This window comes from Cryptomeria japonica, chromosome 3 (genome assembly GCF_030272615.1).
Source record: "Cryptomeria japonica chromosome 3, Sugi_1.0, whole genome shotgun sequence".
Lineage (NCBI taxonomy): Eukaryota > Viridiplantae > Streptophyta > Pinopsida > Cupressales > Cupressaceae > Cryptomeria > Cryptomeria japonica.
The window spans coordinates 48,581,620-48,605,178 of record NC_081407.1 but is presented as its reverse complement, the minus strand read 5'-3'; the positions used below and the strand labels follow the sequence as shown (position 1 = coordinate 48,605,178).

The following is a 23,559-nucleotide window of genomic DNA, read 5'->3' as shown; positions in this document are numbered from 1 at the left end:
TTGAACTTGCATCATTTTATCTTTCAATTTCAACAAAAGAATAGAAATCCTAATAGGTAGCCCGTGGCTCTCTCTTTCACAAGAAGAAGTAGCCAATTGTGTGATACCTCTAGGCTCTTTCGTATTCCACAAGTGTGTGGTTGAAAGTGAGATTAGGGCATGCTTGCTTAGTGTCACTTTTTCCCCCACACAGATTCAAAGGTGTATGTAGACAACATTGCTTTGAGGATGACTTAGTTGACATCTTGAAGAATGATTTAGAGTATGGATGCACTTATTTGCTGACATTAATACTATAGAGGTGAACTATAGCAATGAATCCGAAGATATGAATATCACGAGTGACATAAGGAAGATAATGCATTTGATGAAATTATCTTTGATAACAAGGTAGAGCAAAAAAGAGTCTACGAGGAAAGGAATTTCCATGAGAATATGTGTGATAAGACCCTCTAAGATTTGTATAGGCTAGTGTTTGAAGTTTTTTGTGAGGATATAGTGAAGAAATAAGGGCTGATTATGTTTTAAGATGAGAATTAGAAGTATTCAAATGTGATGAGAATGCTGATGAAGCAGGCAGTTTGTGCTGACGAGACATTGAAATGTGCAATAGAGGGAGTGAATTTGTAGGTTCAGGTATATACTCTTGCAAGCATGATGTGGTGCTGACATAGGATGGATCAGCATATGAGTGTTTTCCTTTGATACATTTGGTACTCTAGACCTTGGTTTGCAACAGTCCATTGTTGATGAATGCATTTGTTGTAAGCAAATAAATGACAAGGATAAGTATGAAGAGGCTAGCTGTATGATTGAGTATAAGTGCTTTAATTTTTTCAAATTAAATGATCATGTTAGAGAAGATATCATTTAAGTGGATAGTATAAAATGCTTTGTTGAGTATGAGTTTGTCTTGTTTGATGGATGCAATGAAGCAACACCATATGAAGGTAAATATGGTTAGTTTTATCTTGATTGCACAATGTATAGTTACAAAGGAAACACTAACGATGATGAGCATAATGTTGTTTTGAAAAGGGTCGGTGGCTTTGTGTGTAATCATATGCTTATTAATGATAGTTGTAAGCTAGTGCTACTTACATGTGATGAAAATCAAATGTTCGATAAAGTTAAAATTTGGCTTTACATTTTTGGTGACCCAAGGCCACTAGTTGAAGGATGGATATGATTTTTGTCTAGTTCTGAATATGGAACCCAATGGATAAGGCTTGGTCTTCTTCTACGAAATATATGAATTCTTGTTATGCCCGTTGGGGGCATACATCCCCAACGACAATTTTTGTTGGCACCCTCAGAATTGGCAAGACATTTTGGTGACTAATGTGAAAACTAGAATCATGCACACTAATATGTCCTTGTAAGGGATTTTGTAAGATGCCTTGGGGTTTGGTTTTGAATCTTGCCTAAGTTATAAGGTGCATTCAAATATGCTTTGGCAGGCATTTTATGTTAGATAAGTGACTTACTGTCCCAGTCACCATTGGGTCAAGTTATTCTTTCATGGGTTTTAAATCATTCACCACTGACCCCATGTCCTAGTGTTCCCTTTTCAACCAGTAGCTTTTAGCATTTGATTTATCCTAAGTATTTGGTCCCATTCATTCAATGTCTTAGGGACATGAATCATGTGCACATGCTTCAAAGTTATTCTTAGTTGGTCATAGCTTCATAAGCTATTAACACATGTTGAAGTGATTTGCACACCTTGTTGAGGCTTAGAATCCTATTTGATGTGGCAATTTGGTCGTATTCTACAAGGTAACTCGGGACTCCGTGAATTAAGTAAAGACACTTCACAGAGCTTTGAGTGATGTTATTGACCACGATGATTCTAGTTGTACAGCTCGTGTGCTCGACAAACTATTTCAAAGCCTTTCTTGAGTCCCAAGGTCGTGTCACAGAGTGTAAGGGTTAATGTACTTGAGAGCTCGATGAAGTTATTCATAAACCTCGACATGTGTTCGAGGAAGGCGGTAGAGAAATGATGAGAAGGTTGACTTGACACTTGTTCAGAGGTTTTCCTTCTCTTGGGCAAGTTTTCAAGTAAGTGGAGACAACATGCATTGTCAGTAGATGAAAGGGATCCAGTATATCAACTTGGGACACTATAGCATCGTAAAATTGCGACACTTGCAATTTCGACTGCATTTGGGTCTTCACGATGGCAGCGCAACATTGAACCTGAATGGAGACCCCGAAACCTGTTTACGACATCAAAAACTGCATCTTTCTGCACCTTGGCCTGATCCTCCTTGCACCCTGCTGTCCCGGGAGGTGGGACCATGGCGCCCAGCACCCTGGTCCTTCAAGACCATGGCGCCCAACGCCCTGGTCCCTCAGGACCATGGTGCCCAGTGCCCTAGTCCCTGGCCCTATTTTGGGCCCGGTCTCTTGTTGGGCATCGGGTCTTCAAGTTTGCAATTTGGAAAATAATGCTCCTAGGTTGGCCTAAGGTCAAAAAAATCAGTCTCCTAACCCTAATTGACAAGTATATAAACTACATTTCTCCTCCTAGAAAAAAGGAGGAAAAACATATGTGTGCAAGAGGTGGAAGCGATAGGCAAACATTCAAACATTCAAACATTCAAGCATTCAAGTATTCCTTCAAGCAATTGAGCATTCTAAGTCTCCATTCAAGGCTAGGTGTTGCATTCAAGACAAGGATTCAACCATTGAAGAGGAGATCACCTACAACATACAACCTACAACATACAACATACAACATCATTACACCTTCGCATGTAAGAATACAAACATTCTTACAACAAGGTATCAGTACTTGATTACATTACAAACACTTACATGTACAACATTCTCATTTCTTGGTTAATTCCAAAACCGGGGTTTGACCTGAAGGCAAACCCCTAATCCCTAACCCCCCAATCGTCCTCTCTTTTCTGTGTGTAGGTTGTAGGTACACGACTGTAATTAAAGATCTGGAACCCTTGTACAGAGACGAACAGATCCCCCTTCGTTTCGCGGATTTTTCGGAGGACCGTGTGCACTCTGGGCGCCATCGTCCCGTCAACTTTCGCTCAAACTCGCAGGACAACATTGTCTTGACATTTTACTGCTAATTTCAGGTCCGCAGCTTCATCCCGTGTCCCTATCTCCGTCTACAAGCGAATCTTTCTTACTTTTACATGCACTCCTAGTTCAATCCTTCCATCTACATTCTTTACAAAAGAGGGTATCCTTGATGTCTCAACCCTTGAAACTCATTTAGAATCCAGTCTTGCATTGTGTGGGATTGGATCTTGTGGGTTTAAACCCCTATTTTGAATGTAAAGTCTCTCCTAAGTGAAAACCGTCAACCCTAGTGACCTCCTTTCTCTCTCCTTGGAGTGGGGGGAACACCTAGGGTTTGATTTTCCGCTTTACATTTTGGTGAACCCGACGTGAAGATCCTAATTCTGATTATTCATGGTTAGATCTGAAAAATTTGCTTCCTTAATTACATTTCCATGTTTGATCTTTTGCAAATTTTAGAGGTTAATTGCATAAAAACCCTAAAATTTTCTTTTTAGTAATTGAGCTTGTGAAATGTTTAATTGTTAATGCTTGTTTCAGATCTACCCTTCTATTGCAAATTGTCAATTCATATTTGTGTTTTAATTCTGAAAATTAAGTGGTTAAGTGTCAAAACCCTAATTTTTAAAACCCTCTTGATTCAACCTTTGACCGACGATTTCACTGATCAAAACACTTTCAAATCGGCTGTAACTTTGGATTCCGCAACAAAATCATAATATCTCTCATCCCTGAAAATTTTGAAAAAAGTTGCGAGGACCGTGTGCACCCCGAGCACCATCGTCCCCAACATTTTTTTCGAAATTTCGGGAGCTAGATCTTACTGTATTTTTCTGCTAGAATCCAGAATCTTGCCTGATTTCGTCAATTCTAACACTTTCAAAATTAAAGTCAAAGTTGGTCTAGTGATTGCTTGGATTAAGGCTTATAATTATTAAAAAATTGTTGAAATTGAAATTTTGTGTTAAAATTGTGTTTCTTACTGTCCTAAATCTGCAAAGTGTGTTGGCATTCATTTGAAGTTTCAGTGCTTTATTCAAACTCTTGCAATTTGTGACTTTTGAAATTAAGTGTTTAATTACAACAACTTTGATTTCCGCTTCCAAAATTGAATTTTGCGTGAAATTGAGTCAACTTTTAAATTTCAAAGCTTGCATTGCTTTTAGTATTCCCTCTAAAATCATAAAATTCAAAATTTCAGTTTCCCTCTCTTTTTCAAGATTCAAATTTTGCATTTTTCAACAATCTTGGTAGGGTTCAATTTTGAGATTGCAACTTTAATTTGGCCTATCTACAGATCATAAAATCACTCAATTTTTTCAGATCAGGTTTAAAATCATCATAACTTTCATCCCTGAAAATTTCGAAAAAAGTTGCGAGGACCGTGTGCACTCCGTTCGCCACGGTCCCCGACATTTTTTCTAAAACTTCGGGACGTTGTCATGATTGCATTTAATAGCTTAAATCTAGGAGATTGGCTGATTTTATTGAAATTTGCTACCTCTAAATTCGAAACTAAATCCAAAATTCAAGATCTCAATTTTCAAGATAACAATTAAAATTAAGTGCTACCCCCTTGGCCCTAATTTTCAATTGTGCCTACCTTTCTTGGAAGTTGTGTTTCCCTCTTCTTTCACAAAGTTCAAATTGGATAATCATTATCTCATTGTTCAATTTCGCCAACTTTATTTTTCAAAATTCAAAATTTTCTTTCTCCCTCTAGTGCATGAGTTTTACAACAATAAGCCCTACTTACACTATTCTCGTTAGACGAAGCCTTAGAATTAAGTCTTTCCAAGGTTTAATTACCGAGGAGATGGAACCTAATTTGAATGGCCTTTTTAACAAGGACACGGGTAATTCCTCTAATCCTCTTAATGATGAAGAAGCTCTCCATGAGGTTTCTGTAGAACAACTTTCGAAATTGGATAACCAATTTGATGGTTTTCAGCAATGGATGTCTCAAGAATACCCCGATAGTCAAGCTCTTTCATTAATTGAGGGTCTAAAACGTATGGTTCAAAGTGATAAGAACAAGCAAATCCTATGGCTCCGAGTGATAAGGGTGATAGTAGTCAACAACCATTTGGGAAGTTTAAACTGAACAGAGAGTTCATTAAGTTCAATGAAAACATCACCAACAACAATGTGAATGCAGCATTAGGTGTGCCTCCTATTTCTAAGTTTTTCAAGAAAGAAAGAGAGTTTACTCCTTTGAATGAATCATTGCATAGTATTATGAATAAGTTATTGGAACGAAATGTGCTTACCCTCCCTCCTATAAAGCAAATAGATCCTGCATAGATTAATTCACCCTATTTTGATAACAAATCTTTTTGTCAATTTCATCGTCAACCTGGGCATGATACTGAAAAATGTTTTGCTTTAAAGGGTAAAATTCAAGATTTGATTGATAATAATACTATCTCTGTTTCAGGTGTGAATGATAAAGGCAACACATCTGTAGCTCTTCCTAACCAAAATCTTAAGATTTTTACTGATCCATTACCTTCTCATACCTCTAATGTGATTGAGACTAATGATTCCTCTTTCTCACTTGATGGTCTTGTGTCTATGACTCCGAATATGATTAACTTTGTAGAGCAGCAGAAAATCCCTAAAGAACCTTCCATCACATTTGATTCCAGTGAAACTATCAGGGCACCTGATGGTCCTTTATATATAGCTGCAAAAGTCAAGAATACACCTTGTCGTGGAGTGCTTATTGATCCTTCTTGCATGGTTAATGTCATTACTGAAGAATTTCTTTTTACTTTGCAATTGAATCAGGTGATCTATGACAAAACAAATGTGGTTGTGAAATTATTTGATGCATTTTCTTCTCCTGCAATTGGTTCTATTACATTACCTATTGAGGTCCATAACAAATCCCTTGATGTGAGATTTGCTATTATTCCATCATCCGAACAATTTCGTGTGAAGCTAGGCTATCCTTGGCTATCTTCCATGAAAGCTATTGCTTCTCCTATTCACAAGTGTTTGAAATTTCTCCATAATGGTGAAGCTGTTACTATCAATCATAGTCTCTTTAAACCAGCTGAAAGAACTTCTAGCGTTCCTATTGATTATTTTTGGCCTAAACAATTCCAATCTCTTCCACCGCGAAGTGATCATCTTTTCAAATCTTATCAAAAGTGGAAAACAGATATGATCCTATCTCTAAGTGAACCTAGAACACCCAAACTTGATATTCCTATCATTCTTGAGAAGGAAGTTCTTCCTTTGAAAGATAAAACTAATGTCTTTCCTCAAGAAGATTCCCAACCCATCCCTATGGATGTGACTACATCTATGTCTAATAAACTTTCTAAAAGTAGACCTATACCTCCTCGTCATGATGGGCTTGGTCTCCTTCCTAAACCAAATATTCCTCCTTTATATGGAGTAGTTCCTCCTCCTTCCTCTTATGGAGAGAAGAGACCTTCCTCTCCTCCTATTGTCCAACCTAAGAGACCACAACCTAGACACTCAAGTGATAAGGATGAGAACATTCCTCCTCCTCAATCTTCTCAACTTCCTACTAAGACTAGACGAAATCGTTCTGCGCGTGAATGCCGACGAAAGCGTCATCTTAGAGCTCGTGCAACTGCTTCTCAAACTTTGCAATCCCCAAAAACACCTTCAGCTAGTATTATTCCATTTTCTCCTCAGCCGAAAATTGAGCCAAAATCTCCTAAACATAAGATGCATGATGGTTTTGATCCTGTGCGAGTTAAAGATCCTATTTTTATAAATCTTGATGATGATATAGATGAAAATGTTATTCATGATGAAAATGTTACTCCTCTTCATTCTGATAGTGAATATGAATATGTTGATGTTGATAACCATTTATCTAACGAATTTTCTAAAGTACTTATCCTAGCTCCTGGACAAGAACAACGTGGCTTGGAACATGAACATAGCCCTTGTTTGGATCTTGTGATAGCTCCATCTGTTGTGTTGGATATTCCTCCTCTAGCGTGTTTCCTGCCTTCCCGAAATATTGATCAGCAAGATCGGGGGGTAGATGACGTGCTAGACTAGTTCATTAGCATAGCAGACTCTCTCCTCCTCTCTTGATCTCTTTTGTTACTTATTCTATGTGTTATTCTCATTCTTCTATTTGTTGTCCTTAGTGTTGTCTACTTGAGGACGATGCAAAGCATTGAGATCTCTTTTGGTCTCTCTCATGTTGACTCAAAAGACGCATGTGTTCCCTTCTTCTAGGTGATCTTCCTTGATTGGGGAATGAATAACAATTATGCATACATACATATGATATACATGAATTATCATACAGCATACTGACCCCGAGGAAAGCGAAGTCACCTCGTGCTTTGTGTTTTGTGTCTATTATCCTTGGGTTTATCTCACACTTGGGGGATAAATCTTTGTGATAACATGCTCCTTTCCCTTCTCATTTCTTATATGTATCACTACCTTAAAGCAATCACCCCCGATGAGGCGTGTGCGATCGCTTTAATGTAGGGGGCATACACTCCGTTCATATCTCTTCAAGATACTTGAAAATTTCTTGGCGAACTTAGCTTTGCCTTGAAAATTTTTGGTATTTTTCTTGCATGACTCATAGTGAGGGAACCTTACTACTGACAGTCATGGTTCTCCCTCGTGATCTTCCCTTTTACTTTGTCAATCAAAGTCGTAAGATCCTTAGTCCACTGGGGGCTTGGTGTATCTTGCCTCCTTGATGTGGTGAAAGTCTTTCAATGTTGTTTCCTTGTACTTTACCGGAAGTATGGACGTACGCTTATACTCCCGCTAAAGTGGGGGCTAAATGTAGCGTCGTAAAATTGTGACACTTGCAATTTCGACTGCATTTGGGTCTTCACGATGGCGGTGCAACGTTGAACCTGAATGGAGACCCCGAAACTTGTTTACGACATCAAAAACTGCATCTTTCTGCACCTTGGCCTGATCCTCCTTGCACCCTGCTGTCCCAGGAGGTGGGACCATGGCGCCCAACGCCCTAGTCCTTGGCCCTATTTTGGGCCCGGTCTCTTGTTGGGCATCGGGTCTTCAAGTTTGCAATTTGGAAAATAATGCTCCTAGGTTGGCTTAAGGTCGGAAAAATCAGTCTCCTAACCCTAATTGACAAGTATATAAACTAGATTTCCCCTCCCAGAAAAAAAGGAGGAAAAAAATATGTGTGCAAGAGGCGGAAGTGATAGGCAAACATTCAAACATTCAAACATTCAAGCATTCAAGTATTCCTTCAAGCAATTGAGCATTCTAAGTCTCCATTCAAGGCTAGGTGTTGCATTCAAGACAAGGATTCAACCATTGAAGAGGAGATCACCTACAACATACAACATCATTACACCTTCGCATGTAAGATTACAAACATTCTTACAACAAGGTATCAGTACTTGATTACATTACAAACACTTACATTTACAGCATTCTCATTTCTTGGTTAATTCCAAAACTGGGGTTTGACCTGAAGGCAAACCCCTAATCCCTAACCCCCCAATCGTCCTCTCTTTTATGTGTGTAGGTTGCAGGTACGCGGCTGTAATTGAAGATCTGGAACCCTTGTGCAGAGACGAACAGATCCCCCTTCGTTTCGCGGATTTTTTGGAGGACCGTGTGCACTCCGGGCACCATCGTCCCGTCAACTTTCGTTCAAACTCGCAGGATAGCATCGTCTCGACATTTTACTGCTAATTTCAAGTCCGCAGCTTCATCCCGTGTCCCTATCTCCGTCTACAAGCGAATCTTTCTTACTTTTACGTGCACTCCTAGTTCAATCCTTCCATCTACATTCTTTACAAAAGAGGGTATCCTTGATGTCTCAACCCTTGAAACTCATTTAGAATCCAGTCTTGCATTGTGTGGGATTGGATCTTGTGGGTTTCAACCCCTCTTTTGAATGTAAAGTCTCTCCTAAGTAAAAACCGTCAACCCTAGTGACCTCCTTTCTCTCTCCTTGGAGTGGGGGGAACACCTAGGGTTCGATTTTTCGCTTTACAGACACGTTGAAATGTCTTAGGGGATTTCAGTGAGTGTCTGAGGGGGGAAAAGAGAGATTGGTGACGTTGAAGTCGAAGACAGGTGTGCACTCAATAAATCTCAAGATGACTCGCATCAAGTTCAAAGTGGTAAATCAAGAAAAATCAAATTTGTGTTGATGGCCATTGCTGAGATCAATGGATAAGATTTGAAAGAATAACATGTAGGAGAGTCAACAAAGTAATAAACTGGGAACATGAGTTTTGGGGCCAGAAAACAAGAAGATCTCGGTGAATCGCTTGTAGAAAATCATCACCATATGGGATAAAAAAGAAGGCTTTATGTGTGTTAAGCTCGAGGAAAGAAACCGACAACATGAAAAGTTGCATGGGTATGGGTGATGTATTAATTTGGAGGAAAGAACTGAACTGGTGGGTAGGTAGTCGTGGAGGATAAGTTTTAATCCTTTGAAAAGACATAAATCATAAAAGATGTTTTATATGCATGGAACTATGGGTTTGGCTATATTTAGAGCTTTTGATTTTAGAAGTGTTGAGGTTTTTCTTAAGTTGATGACAAATGCACTAGTCAAGTAGCGTTATAAATATTTTCTTGTGTGCTTGTTCGAGAATAATTTCATAAATGGAGCACTTATATGCAAAGATGGACAGTGTGTTCACAAGGTGCAAATTCCATGACAATAGGTGGAGAATACTTCAGTAGACTACCTTGTAGCTAAAGGGATATTGATAATATAGAAGGTAGCTAAAGGGATATTGAAAATCTAGAAGGTAGCTAAATGGATATTGAAAATCTATAAGGTAGCTAAAGGGATATTGAAAGGCAGCTGCAGTTGCAAAAGGCCTTTGAAAAGCTACCTATCTTCATCCCTTCATTGTTTGGTGACTAAGAGGCAAGGGGAGCAGGGAGGAGAATAATGAGGATAGCGGAGAGTCGGCTCTAGAAAAGAGCCTTATAAATTAAAATTGATGGCTAAATTTAGACCCCCTGTTCTGATTATAACATTGCTCTATGAGCTCCTCTTATAATTTTACTATCTTTTCTTCTAGTTCTACGAGCTCCTCCGCTAGTTTGTATAGTGTGAATCTTGCATCCTCGAAGTCATTAGCAATGTGATAGTGGCACGACTCAAGCAATTGAACTTCAATGATATTTTATTCTTCACCAGGGTGGCTTTTAGCGTACATAGTCTAATATTTTGTCATTTTCTAGTTTTTTAGTGGGAATATTTTTTTTCTGCATATAATCCAAATACATGTCAAATAAAAAAAGATAGTTGTAAACAGCTTGAAGCTTATTGCATTCCTTTCGTATATAAAAAGAATTCCAAGGCTATAAAAATGGATTTTGGTTGGTAGACATTGTGTGGGGTTCTAATGGAATGGTAGTGGTAGTACCTCGGTTAGGGGGATGAGCCTTGAACAATGAAGAATGTAAATATTATCTTCAGTAATGTCAATTAGTTCATGAATTGTCATGGAAATTTTGATTTTTAAAAAGTTGTCTCCATATTGTATTTCCTTATCATACATGAATAATAATATCAAGGACTCCATTATCCATATTTGCAAGAATGTTGTGAATGTGTAACCCTATTTGTGGGTTCTTTTCAAGGAAAATATTAAAATCTTGTAATCGTTTTACAATAGATTTAGGTATATAATATGGATCTGTAAGTATGATTTCCGTAATAGCAATAGGGGTAGCATCAACGTTAGAAATTAATGCTATTAAAACCCACTAATTAAGATAAATTATTATTTGAATGTTTGCATCAGGATATAGGTTTGACTTTGCACCCTATATTAGGCACTAGTCTACGAAACCTCCAAAATTTTGACTCTGAAACACTTAAGAAAATTCAAAGTTGCTTCTCTTTATGTTCTTTGTTTTCTTGTTTAAGTTATTCCACTTCTTACATCTCCAGGGCGTTCAAGGAATAAAGGAACTGAATACAAGAACATTATTATTTTTTCTTTTATATGATAGAAATGGAGACACTTATTTAATTATTCTCAGTGATTATCTGGGAGAAATGGTGAGCTATGAGCACCCATTTCTTATAAACTTGAGAATTATCCACCATTAGTAATCTGCAGTTATTGTTTAAAGATGAGTTGATGATTTTGTAAGACTGTGTGAATTGGGAATAATCTCTTGAGTTTGGAGGAGCTCAAAGTGAAGAAGGTTTGCTTAGCCTTGTGGTGTTATGTTTTCGTGTCCTCAATTTGCGGATAGGGTCAAATATGTGACCTAGATGTTCAATCCCATGGTCTAAGGTTTTATAATTTCTCTTAGGATTGAGGGTAGCAAGAAAAATCATCAACACATAGGTCGTGGCTTCAATTTAGGGTTGACAACAATTGGAGTTGACATTTCAACTTTTTATAGAAATCACAAAGAAGTCAGGGTTTGCAAGAAGAAAACACTTTGAACGCATTGATCGCACGAGCAATTCATTCACATGTGAGATCTCTTAAGATAGAAAGATGACAAGTGATTGAAGTGATTTCAAAAAGCCCATTTATCCATTGAATTCACCTACTTAGGGTTAAGTAATCGTTAGTACATTTTACTATTACAATTCACAAAGTTGATACTTTGTTTTAACATTTTTCACAAACAATGTTGCTGAGCAACAAAACCATCTGGAAACACCTTTACAACCTTTCCCATGCTGAAAACAACTCAACATCCAAAACACAAGGGGTTTGTAAGATCTTTAATTTGCTCTTCCCCTCAGATAGTGCATAATTTCTAGTTACTAGAAGAGGATTCCGCACCAACAAAGGGTGCAAATCCATCCTTACTCTTTTCTTCCAACTTCTCATTTGATTTTTTCATCCATGTCATCTTCATCTTCTCCTTTTCTTCATTAACATTAGTCTTCTTTATTGGAATAGTAGTCTTCTCATTCTTTCTTTTGCATAACCTAGCAATGTGTCCAAATGTATCATAGTTATAACAAGTCGGACCTTGTTGCAGACCATTTCAATTCCTTTTGATGCTTGACCTGCACTCAATAGCCTTGTGCCCAAATTTGTTGCATGCATAACAATATCTATTGAATGATTGAACATTTATACCATTGCCTGTATTCACATATCCATTCCACACCATCCTACTTATGCATTAATTTTCCTTTTGTCCAAACATATTGTAACTGTAGAATTGACCATTAAATGACTGAGATCTAATTTGACTTCTACGTTCACTATCTTTATCTCCAATTTTATTGCATGAAAAATAATTAGTATTAAAGTTTGATGAATACCTACTTTGAGTAGGAGTAGTCCTTTTATCAATATTCTTGTTTTGAACAGGATTGAAACCTTGTCAGAGTCTTTCAATTCCTCCTTGACCTTTTCCTTTCCTTTTTCTCCTTTACCGAACCTCTTAGGACTTTCACCATTTTCAAATCCAAGTCCACATTTATCTTTGTTTTGCTTATGAGTATTGAGCATCACATCAAGCACTTCACTTCCACCTTTAAGCTTCAAACCTTTTTCAATTATTCTTTTGCCTCTTTCATCTCTTTCCTCGACATATCCACTTCTTCCTCAAGTTTGATACATTCTACAAATTTGTCATGTAGCTTTGTTTCAAGATCATCAATAGTCTTTCTTCCTTCATCAAGTAGCTTTCTCAGATAGGCGATCTTTTCTTCTACTTTCTTACACTTGTTTCTACTTTCATCCAGATCTACTAAAGAATGTATTAATTCTCCATCCATGTCTACCACAACATCAATGTCCCATTCATTTTGTCCATAACATCCAAATCAGAGTCAAACATAGTATTCAAAAACCCAGATCTACCTCAACTGTTAGGTTGTTACTTCAGGAACCTTTCTCTGATACCAATTGTTGAAAACCATTGGATGTTGAGAGGGGGGCTGAGTCAAAATTTACTAAAAATTAACCCAATTTAATCTTTTTTTTGGACATTCATTCCATCTAACATATGCATGAAAGTAAATAAATAAAACCAGAGAAGCAACCATACAAGAACACCAAGATTTTGATGTGGAAAACCCAAAATGGGAAAAACCACAGTGAGAACTATCTCACTATATGATAAACTAATTATAATGTTTAGGCCAAAGGCCAAGGAGCTCATTGCCCCTAAGATGACTTGTAAACCTAAGGTGCACAACCTCATGACAAGATACCAAAAGGACTTGCAAACAATGAAGATCACTTTTTTAGGACAATATACATCTGATAAAGATAAATCAATAGAGTTGAACTGTAAGGAATTGCATCCACTAAAATGCTGATCACAGTTCACAATTCAAGATATCAAAAATTGCCTTCATCACTGCTCTATAACGCTTTCAGACCACTACACTACTTCACATATACTTCACACAATATATACACCTTGTCTATATCTCTCCACAATGATTCCACCATTTATACACCAATCACAACCTCAAGAACACCAATTAGGTCAACTTAACAAGTTGTAATGTGTAAATACATAACTGTTGACTCAAAGAAAAACTCTAGTGCAATGAGGAAGGGAAAATGAGACATATCAAGCCTCACACCAAGTTGTCACACCTTCTAGTCCATCCTAAATCATCGCCCATAGAGCCACATGCAATCGCATGAACGTAAACATTTTAGGTCAGGTGCAACGTATAATTATCAAAGCACATCACCACAACTTTAAACTATCTTCAATGTAGACCATCAAAAGTACTTGTAAATTCCCAAGATAACATCAACAAACACTATTAACATTGAATAACCGAACCGCATCACCATAATACTAGTAGGTATAGGAATACAATGCATTCCTATACATTAACACCAGAACAATTAGAATATCTAAACACCAATTGTGGTTCCTCTAAACTAGTACCAAAGATCTAAAAACTTAAGGATGTATCATTGAAATCCTTCTAGAACAATCACAAATAAACTTCACGCATTCACATGACCACATTGCAATCCCACTGCAACTGCACTATACCAAACCACATCCAAAACAAATACTATAATCAAGTAGCTCATCTAGATCAATAAGTTTGACATCAATGACAACAATAACTCATATATGCAACACAACACACTTGACAACACATAACACAAAACAATATAACTTCACTTGCCGATCAAACCAACACTAGATATCTAAACTTGGAACACTACATGAACCATATAAATATGTCCTCCAAGCCGCAACACTCGAATCACCATAGTAGAGCATTCTCTGGACCAGTCCTGATAGACAACCTCATTGTCAACAAACCACCACAACCAACTACATCATCAAAGCAATATTGTTTCTTGCATATTGTAACTTCTATTACACTAGCCTTTTGGAAACACCTCATACTTACTCAACATCACCACTAGACAACATAAAGACATTTAAACACTCATTTCTAGAGTATATACAACATTTGCACTACACACAACGACATCAATGATAACACTACACATGTTGACATCAATGACAACACAAGCAACATAACTCAAGTTTCCAACAAAATACTCATTAAGAAAACTTAGCAAGGCAAACTAGAGTTTAAATTGGAAACTTGTTAGGAGTTTTCATTGAAAAATCAACTTAGGTACTTTTGTGGGTGCACTAGTGAGAAAGGTCACTAGCCTAGGGTTATTGATATCCTCGAGGGAATATGACTTGGGGCTATAGGAGATGGTTGGTTGTAGCTAGAAGTGGTCAAATCAACTTCCATGATACATTGATTACGGGTTCTAGGCACACAAATAGTTTGAATGTGTCCAAAATATCACTAGGGATGATGGACACCAAACCGAGTGCACAAATATAAGGTAAAAATGCAAAGTATGTGATTTTTGTATTTATACATGGAGCATAAATTCCATGGATTTTCTCGTTAAATAAGTAATCATAGGTATTCATTTGAAAATGTTCTCACCTAGGTTGATAGATGATGGCCAATTTTTTGACATAGGTTAGCTTGGGGGAAGCAAAAGTAACTTTTGAATAAAATAGATGGAATCATAGCACATTTTTATTTAGGGAAGCGATTAATAACTTAAATTATAATTACGATGGGTGATACAATAAATTCTACATTAGATCTAGATCATTAGACCTTAATCAAACAAAAAAGTAAGATAATGCTAGTTTCAATCAACTTATATACTAGGATCTGTCAAAATAAACATTAAAACAATACATTTATCAACAAAACTAATATATATCTCCTCTAATCTCAATTGTTTTATCTTAGTTTGAAATACTTTCTTACAGTTCACCATGATCGTAGGTGATACTTCATGGCCAATTGTGCCCATTCGCCATTGAATGTTACTCCCAAACACACGGGAAGTAGTAGAGATTAGAAACTAGTATAATCTTTCTTTGTATTATTTATTTAATGAATTACTCCATGTTCTTATGTGGTTGCTTAAGTGCATCTTCTACTTAAATTTAAGTTGTTGGAATATTCCCATGTAAATTTAAAATTATGGAACAAGTATTATTTAGAAATTGAAAATAAATTGTGATAAAAAAAAGGAACTTGAAAAAATACATGTGACTCCATTATTTTTTTCCCCTTTTTCATTTGTCTCTATTTTCTCCCTTTCTTATTATTCATTCAAATATGTTAAAAAAATATACATTTAAAAAATAAAATTTAAAATGACTGTTAATCAGACCCTTCCCTAAGCCATTATTGTTTCTGTCTTACTGCAATTTCCTTTTCTTCTTTTGTGTGGTACGACCTACCATGAATTTTGATTGATTTACAGTAAAAATAGGCTCAGTAAATCTAATCGTTACCTCATTGGCTAGTTACCCTCTTTTTTTCGGGCTTTACTGAATTCGACCCTAAAAGAGCAGGGCATGTATTTACAGTCTGTCATTGTTCACTGATCATGCTGTACACGAAACATAAATCATAGTTCCCTGCAATCTCAATCTAAAAGTTCCCGCTCCACTGACATGTTGGGTTGACGTTTGAATCTTAGTAAGAATGTCCCGCTCCAGCCTGTTATAAATGCAAAACAGCTCTGAAGTCTGAAATGCCGTACACACATTAAACCATGTTCACTCTAATCCGTACATACCCTGTTGCCTCGAATGAAAAAAAGAGGGAAAGTACAGTTTTGGCGATTCAACCTAATTCTCCCTGCGTCCACTAGAGTTGCGCAAATTTCCAAACGTTGACGGTGAGATTAAATCCAGAGAGCTTCGATTGCATTCCACAAAGCTCGGAGTGCATATACACCGTCCCGTACAATACTTGTACTCAAGCATTCTCCTTCGTAATTAATATAATAATATTAAGATAAAGACATGTGAATACTCCCACGCATCTCAATGAACGATACGCATACGCTTAACCGTATATATAATGAATTGAGAGGCGTGAGTTTATATGTTGAGGGATAATCTTAACCTTTTACTGTGCAAAGACCTACCTATACTTTTCTACCCTGCAACTATTGAAAATACAAGGGAATGGCGAGGGCAAAATTGCAGCTGAAGACTATTGAAAACCCAGTAAGCCGTCGGTCTACTTTCTCAAAGCGCAAAACAGGACTGTTGAGAAAGGCCAGCGAGATCTCAATTCTTTGCGATGCGGAAGTTGCGCTCATTATTTTCTCGCCATCGGGAAAGCTGTACGAATTTGGCAGCCCCAGGTAAGGAATTACCCTCATACCTCCCCAAAGCACACCAATCACCAATTTATTTTGTTTCGATTTTATAGTTGAATAACATACTGCGATTTAATTTCAACGATTCAGCGCTGAAGATTTATAGAAATCGAATTTTGTTGGAATAAATCATGTGTCAAAGAACACCGTCTTAGAAAGGTGAAAAAATATCGTTAAAGTTTGGCTACAACTTTGCTTCAATTCAGGAGTTAATATTCCCTGCTTTCCATTGGCCATAGTTTCGGGTTCCTTAGTAGTGAATACAATGACGAAAACAGAAAGTCAGAGTTATTCTTTCAGACAAACGATAGTTTAGTAATATCTCTCAAAATGTGGATGGCGCAGTATTATGAAATCGAAATGCAAGTTGCATTTTAGAGGAAGTCATATTTGAGATCAAGCGGCCACCTTAGCAAGGTTCGTACCGCCAATCACATGGCCCTCCTATACCTATAACCTGCAAGTACCTCATGGCGCCATTAGGCAAAACCTGCAAGTAGGTACCACTTATGCACTGAGCGAATGACCATATTTGAAAAAAAAGACAGAAAAACAGGGGATGAGAAACGCAAATTGTTGGATGACTTATGGGTATCTCTCCAGATATCAGGGGATAAGACGCCAGGTTTTCATGATTTAAATTTTCAGACAAAGGAAAATGTTTGCAACTTGAAAGGTTTTTTTGTGACTGGGTTTCATTCATCGAATATTTGCCCATTTATCTTAGAAAGATATGCTCTATGTGACGATCAATAGATTCTCCATTGACAGGGATAATTGCAACAATAAGATTCGTTCTTACTTTTCATCCTAGAAAATGTTAGAACACGTAGTAAAATTAGTATATTTATATTTGGAGATGAATTGTTCCTCACCAATGGTAAATTAAGGAGGGAAAAGTTAGGATCAAGGTTAAATCACAAAGTGGATTAGGAGAAGATAAACTAGTATATTTATATTTGGAGATGAATTGTTCCAGTCAACAGATCCAGCGCTGAAATAATCGCTGAGTGGTTTTAAAGTCGTTTAATGACATCACGGAGAAAAGAAGCTTAAGTATTTAAAATCACACCTTTGAAGATGTTGCTGCGTAAGTCAAACAAAATTGTGTAAAACTGAAGCCATTTGACAAGAAGCCTAGCTACATGCGAAACAAAATCCCCTATTTGAATAAGGGAAGCCGCCCAAGTAAAAAGGGCAAAGTTTTTTAAAAGCCAATCCTCAAAGGAGGATATCGTAGATTCCAAAAGGAGTAAATTGCAAAGTTTAAGCCACGTTTAGAAAAGGAGAAACCAATCTTCATAGGAGGAGATCGAAGCCAGTGGGATTCGGAATCGAGCAAGAAGAATCAGGGTTTTTGTACAACCTCAGATTAATGAAAGAATTGTCCATGCAAAGAGGAAATCTGATTGGTAAGAAGGAAGCTCAATGAGATTCGTTTTCAAGACGAAGCTTCACTACCACGTTTGAAGACGGAGGAAGACCATAAATCAGAAAGGATTGATTTGCATGAAGAAGATTGCGGATCTTGTGAAAGCTGAGAAACTAACCTAAGTCATCGTAGTATGAAGAAGTCAAATCCAAGTCTTACGAAAAGCTTGGAGGAGTTACAAGCCCAGCATTTGCAGTCCAAATGGAGATTGGTTGAAATTAAGGAAGAGACCATTTTTTGAAATTAAGGAAGAGATTGTTGGTATAGTTATTTTTCCAAATTGCCCGAGTCTTTGCAATTTTCTGCATGAGCTAAAAGTAGGATTTCTAAATATAGAGTTTCTATGTGTTTTTAATTACATGGAGTTGTATGACAAGTGTATGCATGAGCTAAAAGAGGATTTCTAAATATAGAGTTTCTATGTGTTTTTTATTACATGGAGTTGTATGACAAGTGTATAATTTTTAGTTTTTTTTGTTGTGTCTGAGACTTCTACATAAAGAAGTAGAATGTAATGAAGTCTTTCTATCTCATCTCTTCGATCAATTAATCTTTGAGCTTGTAATCAAGAAGGTTTTGTAATTCCATTAAATGAATAGAAAGTTTTATCTTCTGATGAGCAATTCTTGTTAAATTAAATTTCTTCATAGATATTATTATTAAGGCAATTAAAAACAAATCAAATCCAATTTCCACTTTATACAAACAAATCAAATTCAATTTTTGCTTTACATGGCGGGTTTGCTTTTTTTGTAAAATAAATCAAATCCAATTCTTGCTTTTTAAAAACAAATCAAATCGGTTTACATGAGATATGTAAACGGACAAAAATGAAATATCCATAATCTAAACAAATTAAATTAAAAGAGGATTATATCAAAACATAGAATATGGGTATAAAACATATAGATATGGTGAAGAGATTAGATGTAGCCCGAGAAAGGGATTCAAGGTGGTCGAATAATGATAGGTGAATTGCTATGCCAATGAACTAGTAATTTAGGGGTAGATGAAGTTTAGGCTTTGGGTAATCAATCTTCTCTTTTGTAAGGATGGGCATACTAGTGTGTCAAATGTTTGTATGGAGTTAGTGATTCAAGTCTAGATGTCATTCCTTGTGTGCAATACTGACTCTCGATTCAAGTTACCAATGGTCAATTAAGAAGGTTGATTTGCACCAATGATCAATTAAGGAGGGAAACTTTGGAGATTTGGTTTTGGGAGTTTATAGAGGAGAATTTGGGGGTGTGTGAGGATAGAGTAAATAAAGTAGGGAGAATGGAGGAGTTGAAGAGATCTACTAAATAGAGGAGTTGTAATAGTATTCAACCATGGAGGTATGTAAGGGTTGGAGGATGAATTATCAAAATAGTAGTCTAATATGGAGAGCAAGATGTGTGTGCAATAAGACCAAGTATTTAGAAAGAATAAGAAATTTTTTAGTTTGGGTAAATGAAATACCATAGACTAACCTAGAACATATACTCATCAAGAAAATTTAGCAAGGCAAACTAGAGTTTGAATTGGAATCTTGGTAGGAGTTTCGATTGAAAAATCAAGTCAGATACTTGTGTGGGTGCATTAGTGAGAAAGGTCACTAGCTTAGGGGTATTAGTATCCTTGAGGAAATAGGACTTGGGGCTTTAGGAGACCAGAAGAGGTCAAATCAATTTCTATGATACACCAATGAATGGTTTTAGGCACATAAATAGTTTGAATGTGTCCAAAATATTATTCGAGATGATGAACACCAAAATGTGTGCACAAATGTAAGGTAAAAAATGCAAGTATGTGATTTGTGTCTTTATACATGGAGCATAAATTCCATTAGATTTTTCCCTTAAGTATGTAATCATAGGTATTCATTTGAAAATTTTCTTGCCTGGGTTGATAGGTGATGACCAAATTTTTGAATTAGGTTAGCTTGGGGAAACAAAAATTCACTTATGAAAGAAATACATAGAATCGTAGCAACATTTTTGTTTAGAAGAGGGAATCATAACTTCAATTCTAATTAAAATGGGTAATACGATAAAATCTATATTGGATCTAGATCATAAGACCTTAATCAAACAAAAAAAATGAAACAATGCTAGTTTCAATCAACTTATGTTCTAGGATCTGTCAAAATAAAGACAAACAATACATTTATCAATAAAACTAATATATATCTCCTCTAATCTCAATTATATAATCTCATCTTAAAATACTTTCTTAAAGCTCACTATAATTGTAGGTTAAACTTCATGGCCAATTGTGCCCATTGGTCATTGAATGGTGCTCCCAAACACAAGGAAAGTCCACGGTAGAGATTAGAGAATACTAGAATCTTTATTTGTATTCTTTTTTTAAAGAATTATTCTATATTTCTGTGCAGTTGCTTAAGTGTGTTTTCTACTTAAATTTAAGGTATTGTAATGTTCCCATGCAAATTAAATAGTGGAAAAACAAAAGAACTAGAAAATATCTATATGGCTCCATAATTTTTTTTCCTCTTTTTCATTTGTCTTTATTTCTCCCACCAAATTTTACCCACCAAAATTATTATTAACACTAGAGGAGAGGGACCTATATGTGTGCACCCTAACTCTGTGCTTTTCAAAATCTTATGTGGATATTTCAAATCATTCTGAATTTTGTACAGCAGTTAACTTGTCAATAAAAAAATCATTTTTCAAGTCCATATGGCCAAATATGATGCCATCAGCTTGCATTTATGTGAAGGTGTCCAAAATGGTCTCAAATTGTGATAAGATTGAAAGGTATGTACTAAGTCATTTTACTTATGCAGCTATGTTGCATCACATGATCAGTTATTTTTTGAATTTTAGAGGTACTTTTTTGGGGATAAGCAGATATTTTTAAAGTACCACAATTGTTCTCGTTTTGTTCAACTATCATGAAATGTATTAGACTAATCACACCCTGCCCTAAACCATTATTATTTCTTTCTTACTGCAATTTCATTTACTTCTTTTGTGTGGTACGATAGCATGAATTTTGATTGATTTACAGTAAAAATAGGCTAAGTAAATCTAATCGTTACCTGATGGGGTACGCTCTTTTACCCGGGCTTTACTGGATTCGACCCTCAAATAATAGGCAATGTATTTACAGTCTGTCATTTTTCACTGATCACGTTACTGCTTACAGTCTGTCATTTTTCACTGATAACGTTCCTGCTCCAGTGACATGTTGGGTTGACGTTTGAATCTGATGTCCCGCTCCAGCCTGTTATAAATACTAACTTCTCTATACCTAATGCAAGACAGCTCTGCACTAGGAAATGCCCTACACACACATTAACCCATGTTCACTGTATTCTGAACATACCCCAGTTGCCTCGAATGACAGAACGAGGAAAAGTACAGTTTTGGCGACTCAACCTTTATTCAACCTGCGTTCACTAGAGTTGCCGTACACACAAATTAACCATGTTCACTGTAATCAGTACATACCCCAGTTGCCTCGAATGAGAAAACGAGGAAAAGTACAATTCTGGCTGACTCGACCCAATTCTACCTGCATTCACTAGAGAAAGAGGGGCACACTTAGGCTTAAGGATCCAATTTTATAATATGTGAATTGGTGAGAAAGGATCTTAGATTTAATTAAATTAATAATTAAATGCATAGAGTTGCGCAAATTTCCAAACGTTGAAGGTGAGATTAAATCCAGAGAGCTTCGATTTTTATTGCATCAATTTTTATTGCACAGAGCTCGGAGTGCATATACATCGTCCTCTATAATATTTGTCACCACTTTTTCATTTGTCTTTATTTACCAGAATTTGGGAGAGGGTCTTATATGTGTGCATCCTAATTTTTTGTTTTCAAATTCTTATGTGGATATTTCAAATCATTCTCAATTCTTTTATGTAAAAAAATCATTTTTCAAGTCTACATGGGCAAATATGATGCCATCTGCTTGCATTTTTGTGAAGGTGTTCAAAATGGTCCCAAATTGAGATAAGAACGAAAGGTATGCACTAAGTCATGTTTTCTTGTGTGCTGATGTTGCTCATATGATTAATTAGTTTTTGAATTTTAAAGATATTTTTCTGAAGATTACCATTGACATGACATTTTTAGGACACCACACACCACAATTAATCTCATTTTGTTCAACTACAATGAAATCTGTTAGACTAATCAAACCCCGCCCTAAGCCATTATTATTTCTTTCTTACTGCAATTTCATTTTCTTCTTTTGTGTGGTACGATACCATGAATTTTTATTGATTTACAGTAAAAATAGTCTCAGTAGATCTAATCGTTACCTTATAGGGTACGGTCTTTTATTCGGGCTTTGCTGGATTCGCCCCTCAAATAATAGGCAATGTATGTACAGTCTGTCATTTTCACTGATCATGTTCCTGCTTACAGTCTGTCATTTTTCACTGATAACGTTCCTGCTCCAGTGACATGTTGGGTTGACGTTTGAATCTGATGTCCCGCTCCAGCCTGTTATAAATACTAACTTCTATATACCTAATGCAACACAGCTCTGCACTATGAAATGCCCTACACAAACATTAACCCATGTTCACTGTATTCTGAACATACCCCAGTTGCCTCGAATGACAGAACGAGGATAAGTACTGTTTTGGCGACTCAACCTTAATTCAACCTGCGTTCACTAGAGTTGGCGTACACACATTAACCATGTTCACTGTAATCAGTACATACACCAGTTGCCTCGAATGAGAAAACGAGGAAAAGTACAATTCTGGCTGACTCGACCCAATTCTTCCTGCATTCACTAGAGTTGCGCAAGTTTCCAAGCGTTGCAAGTGAGATTAAATCCAGAGAGCTGCGATTGTATTCCACAGAGCTCGGAGTGTATAGACACCGTCCCTTATAATATTTGTCAACACATCTTTACGCAAGCATTCTCCTTCCTAATAAATATAATATTAGTATTTGTATTTCAATTAGGTGTAATGGTTAATGGTTATGTTGATAGGAAAATATATTTAATCAATATATAAGAAAAAAAAATTGCAATTTAATTTCAATCAGGTGTAATGGTTATGCTGATAGGAAATTATCTTTAAGCAATATATAAGAAAAAAAAATTGTAATTTAATTTAAAGTGGCAAGTTGTGCAATTGTTTTTTGTAATATACAGTGTTTTTACAATGTATTGAGTGGATATGTGGGCTTGCTTTTGCTTTCTCTTGTGGTGTGCTTATCCTTTTTCTTGTCTTCCAAAATCTTAGGGTTAATGTTAAGATTCAATTAGCATTATGATTAGGGTTAGTATTATGATTAAAATTATTGTGTGTTATTTTAGGGTCAAGTTGCAATTAAGGTTATAGTTTTATCTATAATTCTAACTATGATGGTAATCCAAACTCTAACCTTATCAATCTTGGAACCTAATTCTAACTCCATAAGGTTCCAACCTAAACTAATG

General features: G+C 36.3%; 1 protein-coding gene across 4 annotated transcripts in view; it reads left to right on the top strand.

The window, feature by feature from the left end:
• The first annotated feature begins 15,966 nt into the window (after window positions 1-15,966).
• LOC131033087 (agamous-like MADS-box protein MADS3) overlaps window positions 15,967-23,559 on the top strand; it is a 77,930-nt gene continuing 70,337 nt past the window's right edge. The window contains exon 1 of one of the 4 annotated variants that reach the window (XM_057964228.2): window positions 15,967-16,694. In XM_057964228.2, the coding sequence (XP_057820211.1) occupies window positions 16,513-16,694 (182 nt within the window). In that variant the 5' untranslated portion in view covers window positions 15,967-16,512. The remainder of the gene's footprint in view (window positions 16,695-23,559) is intronic. The other 3 variants (XM_057964240.2, XM_057964234.2, XM_057964224.2) reach the window with 3 other exon arrangements.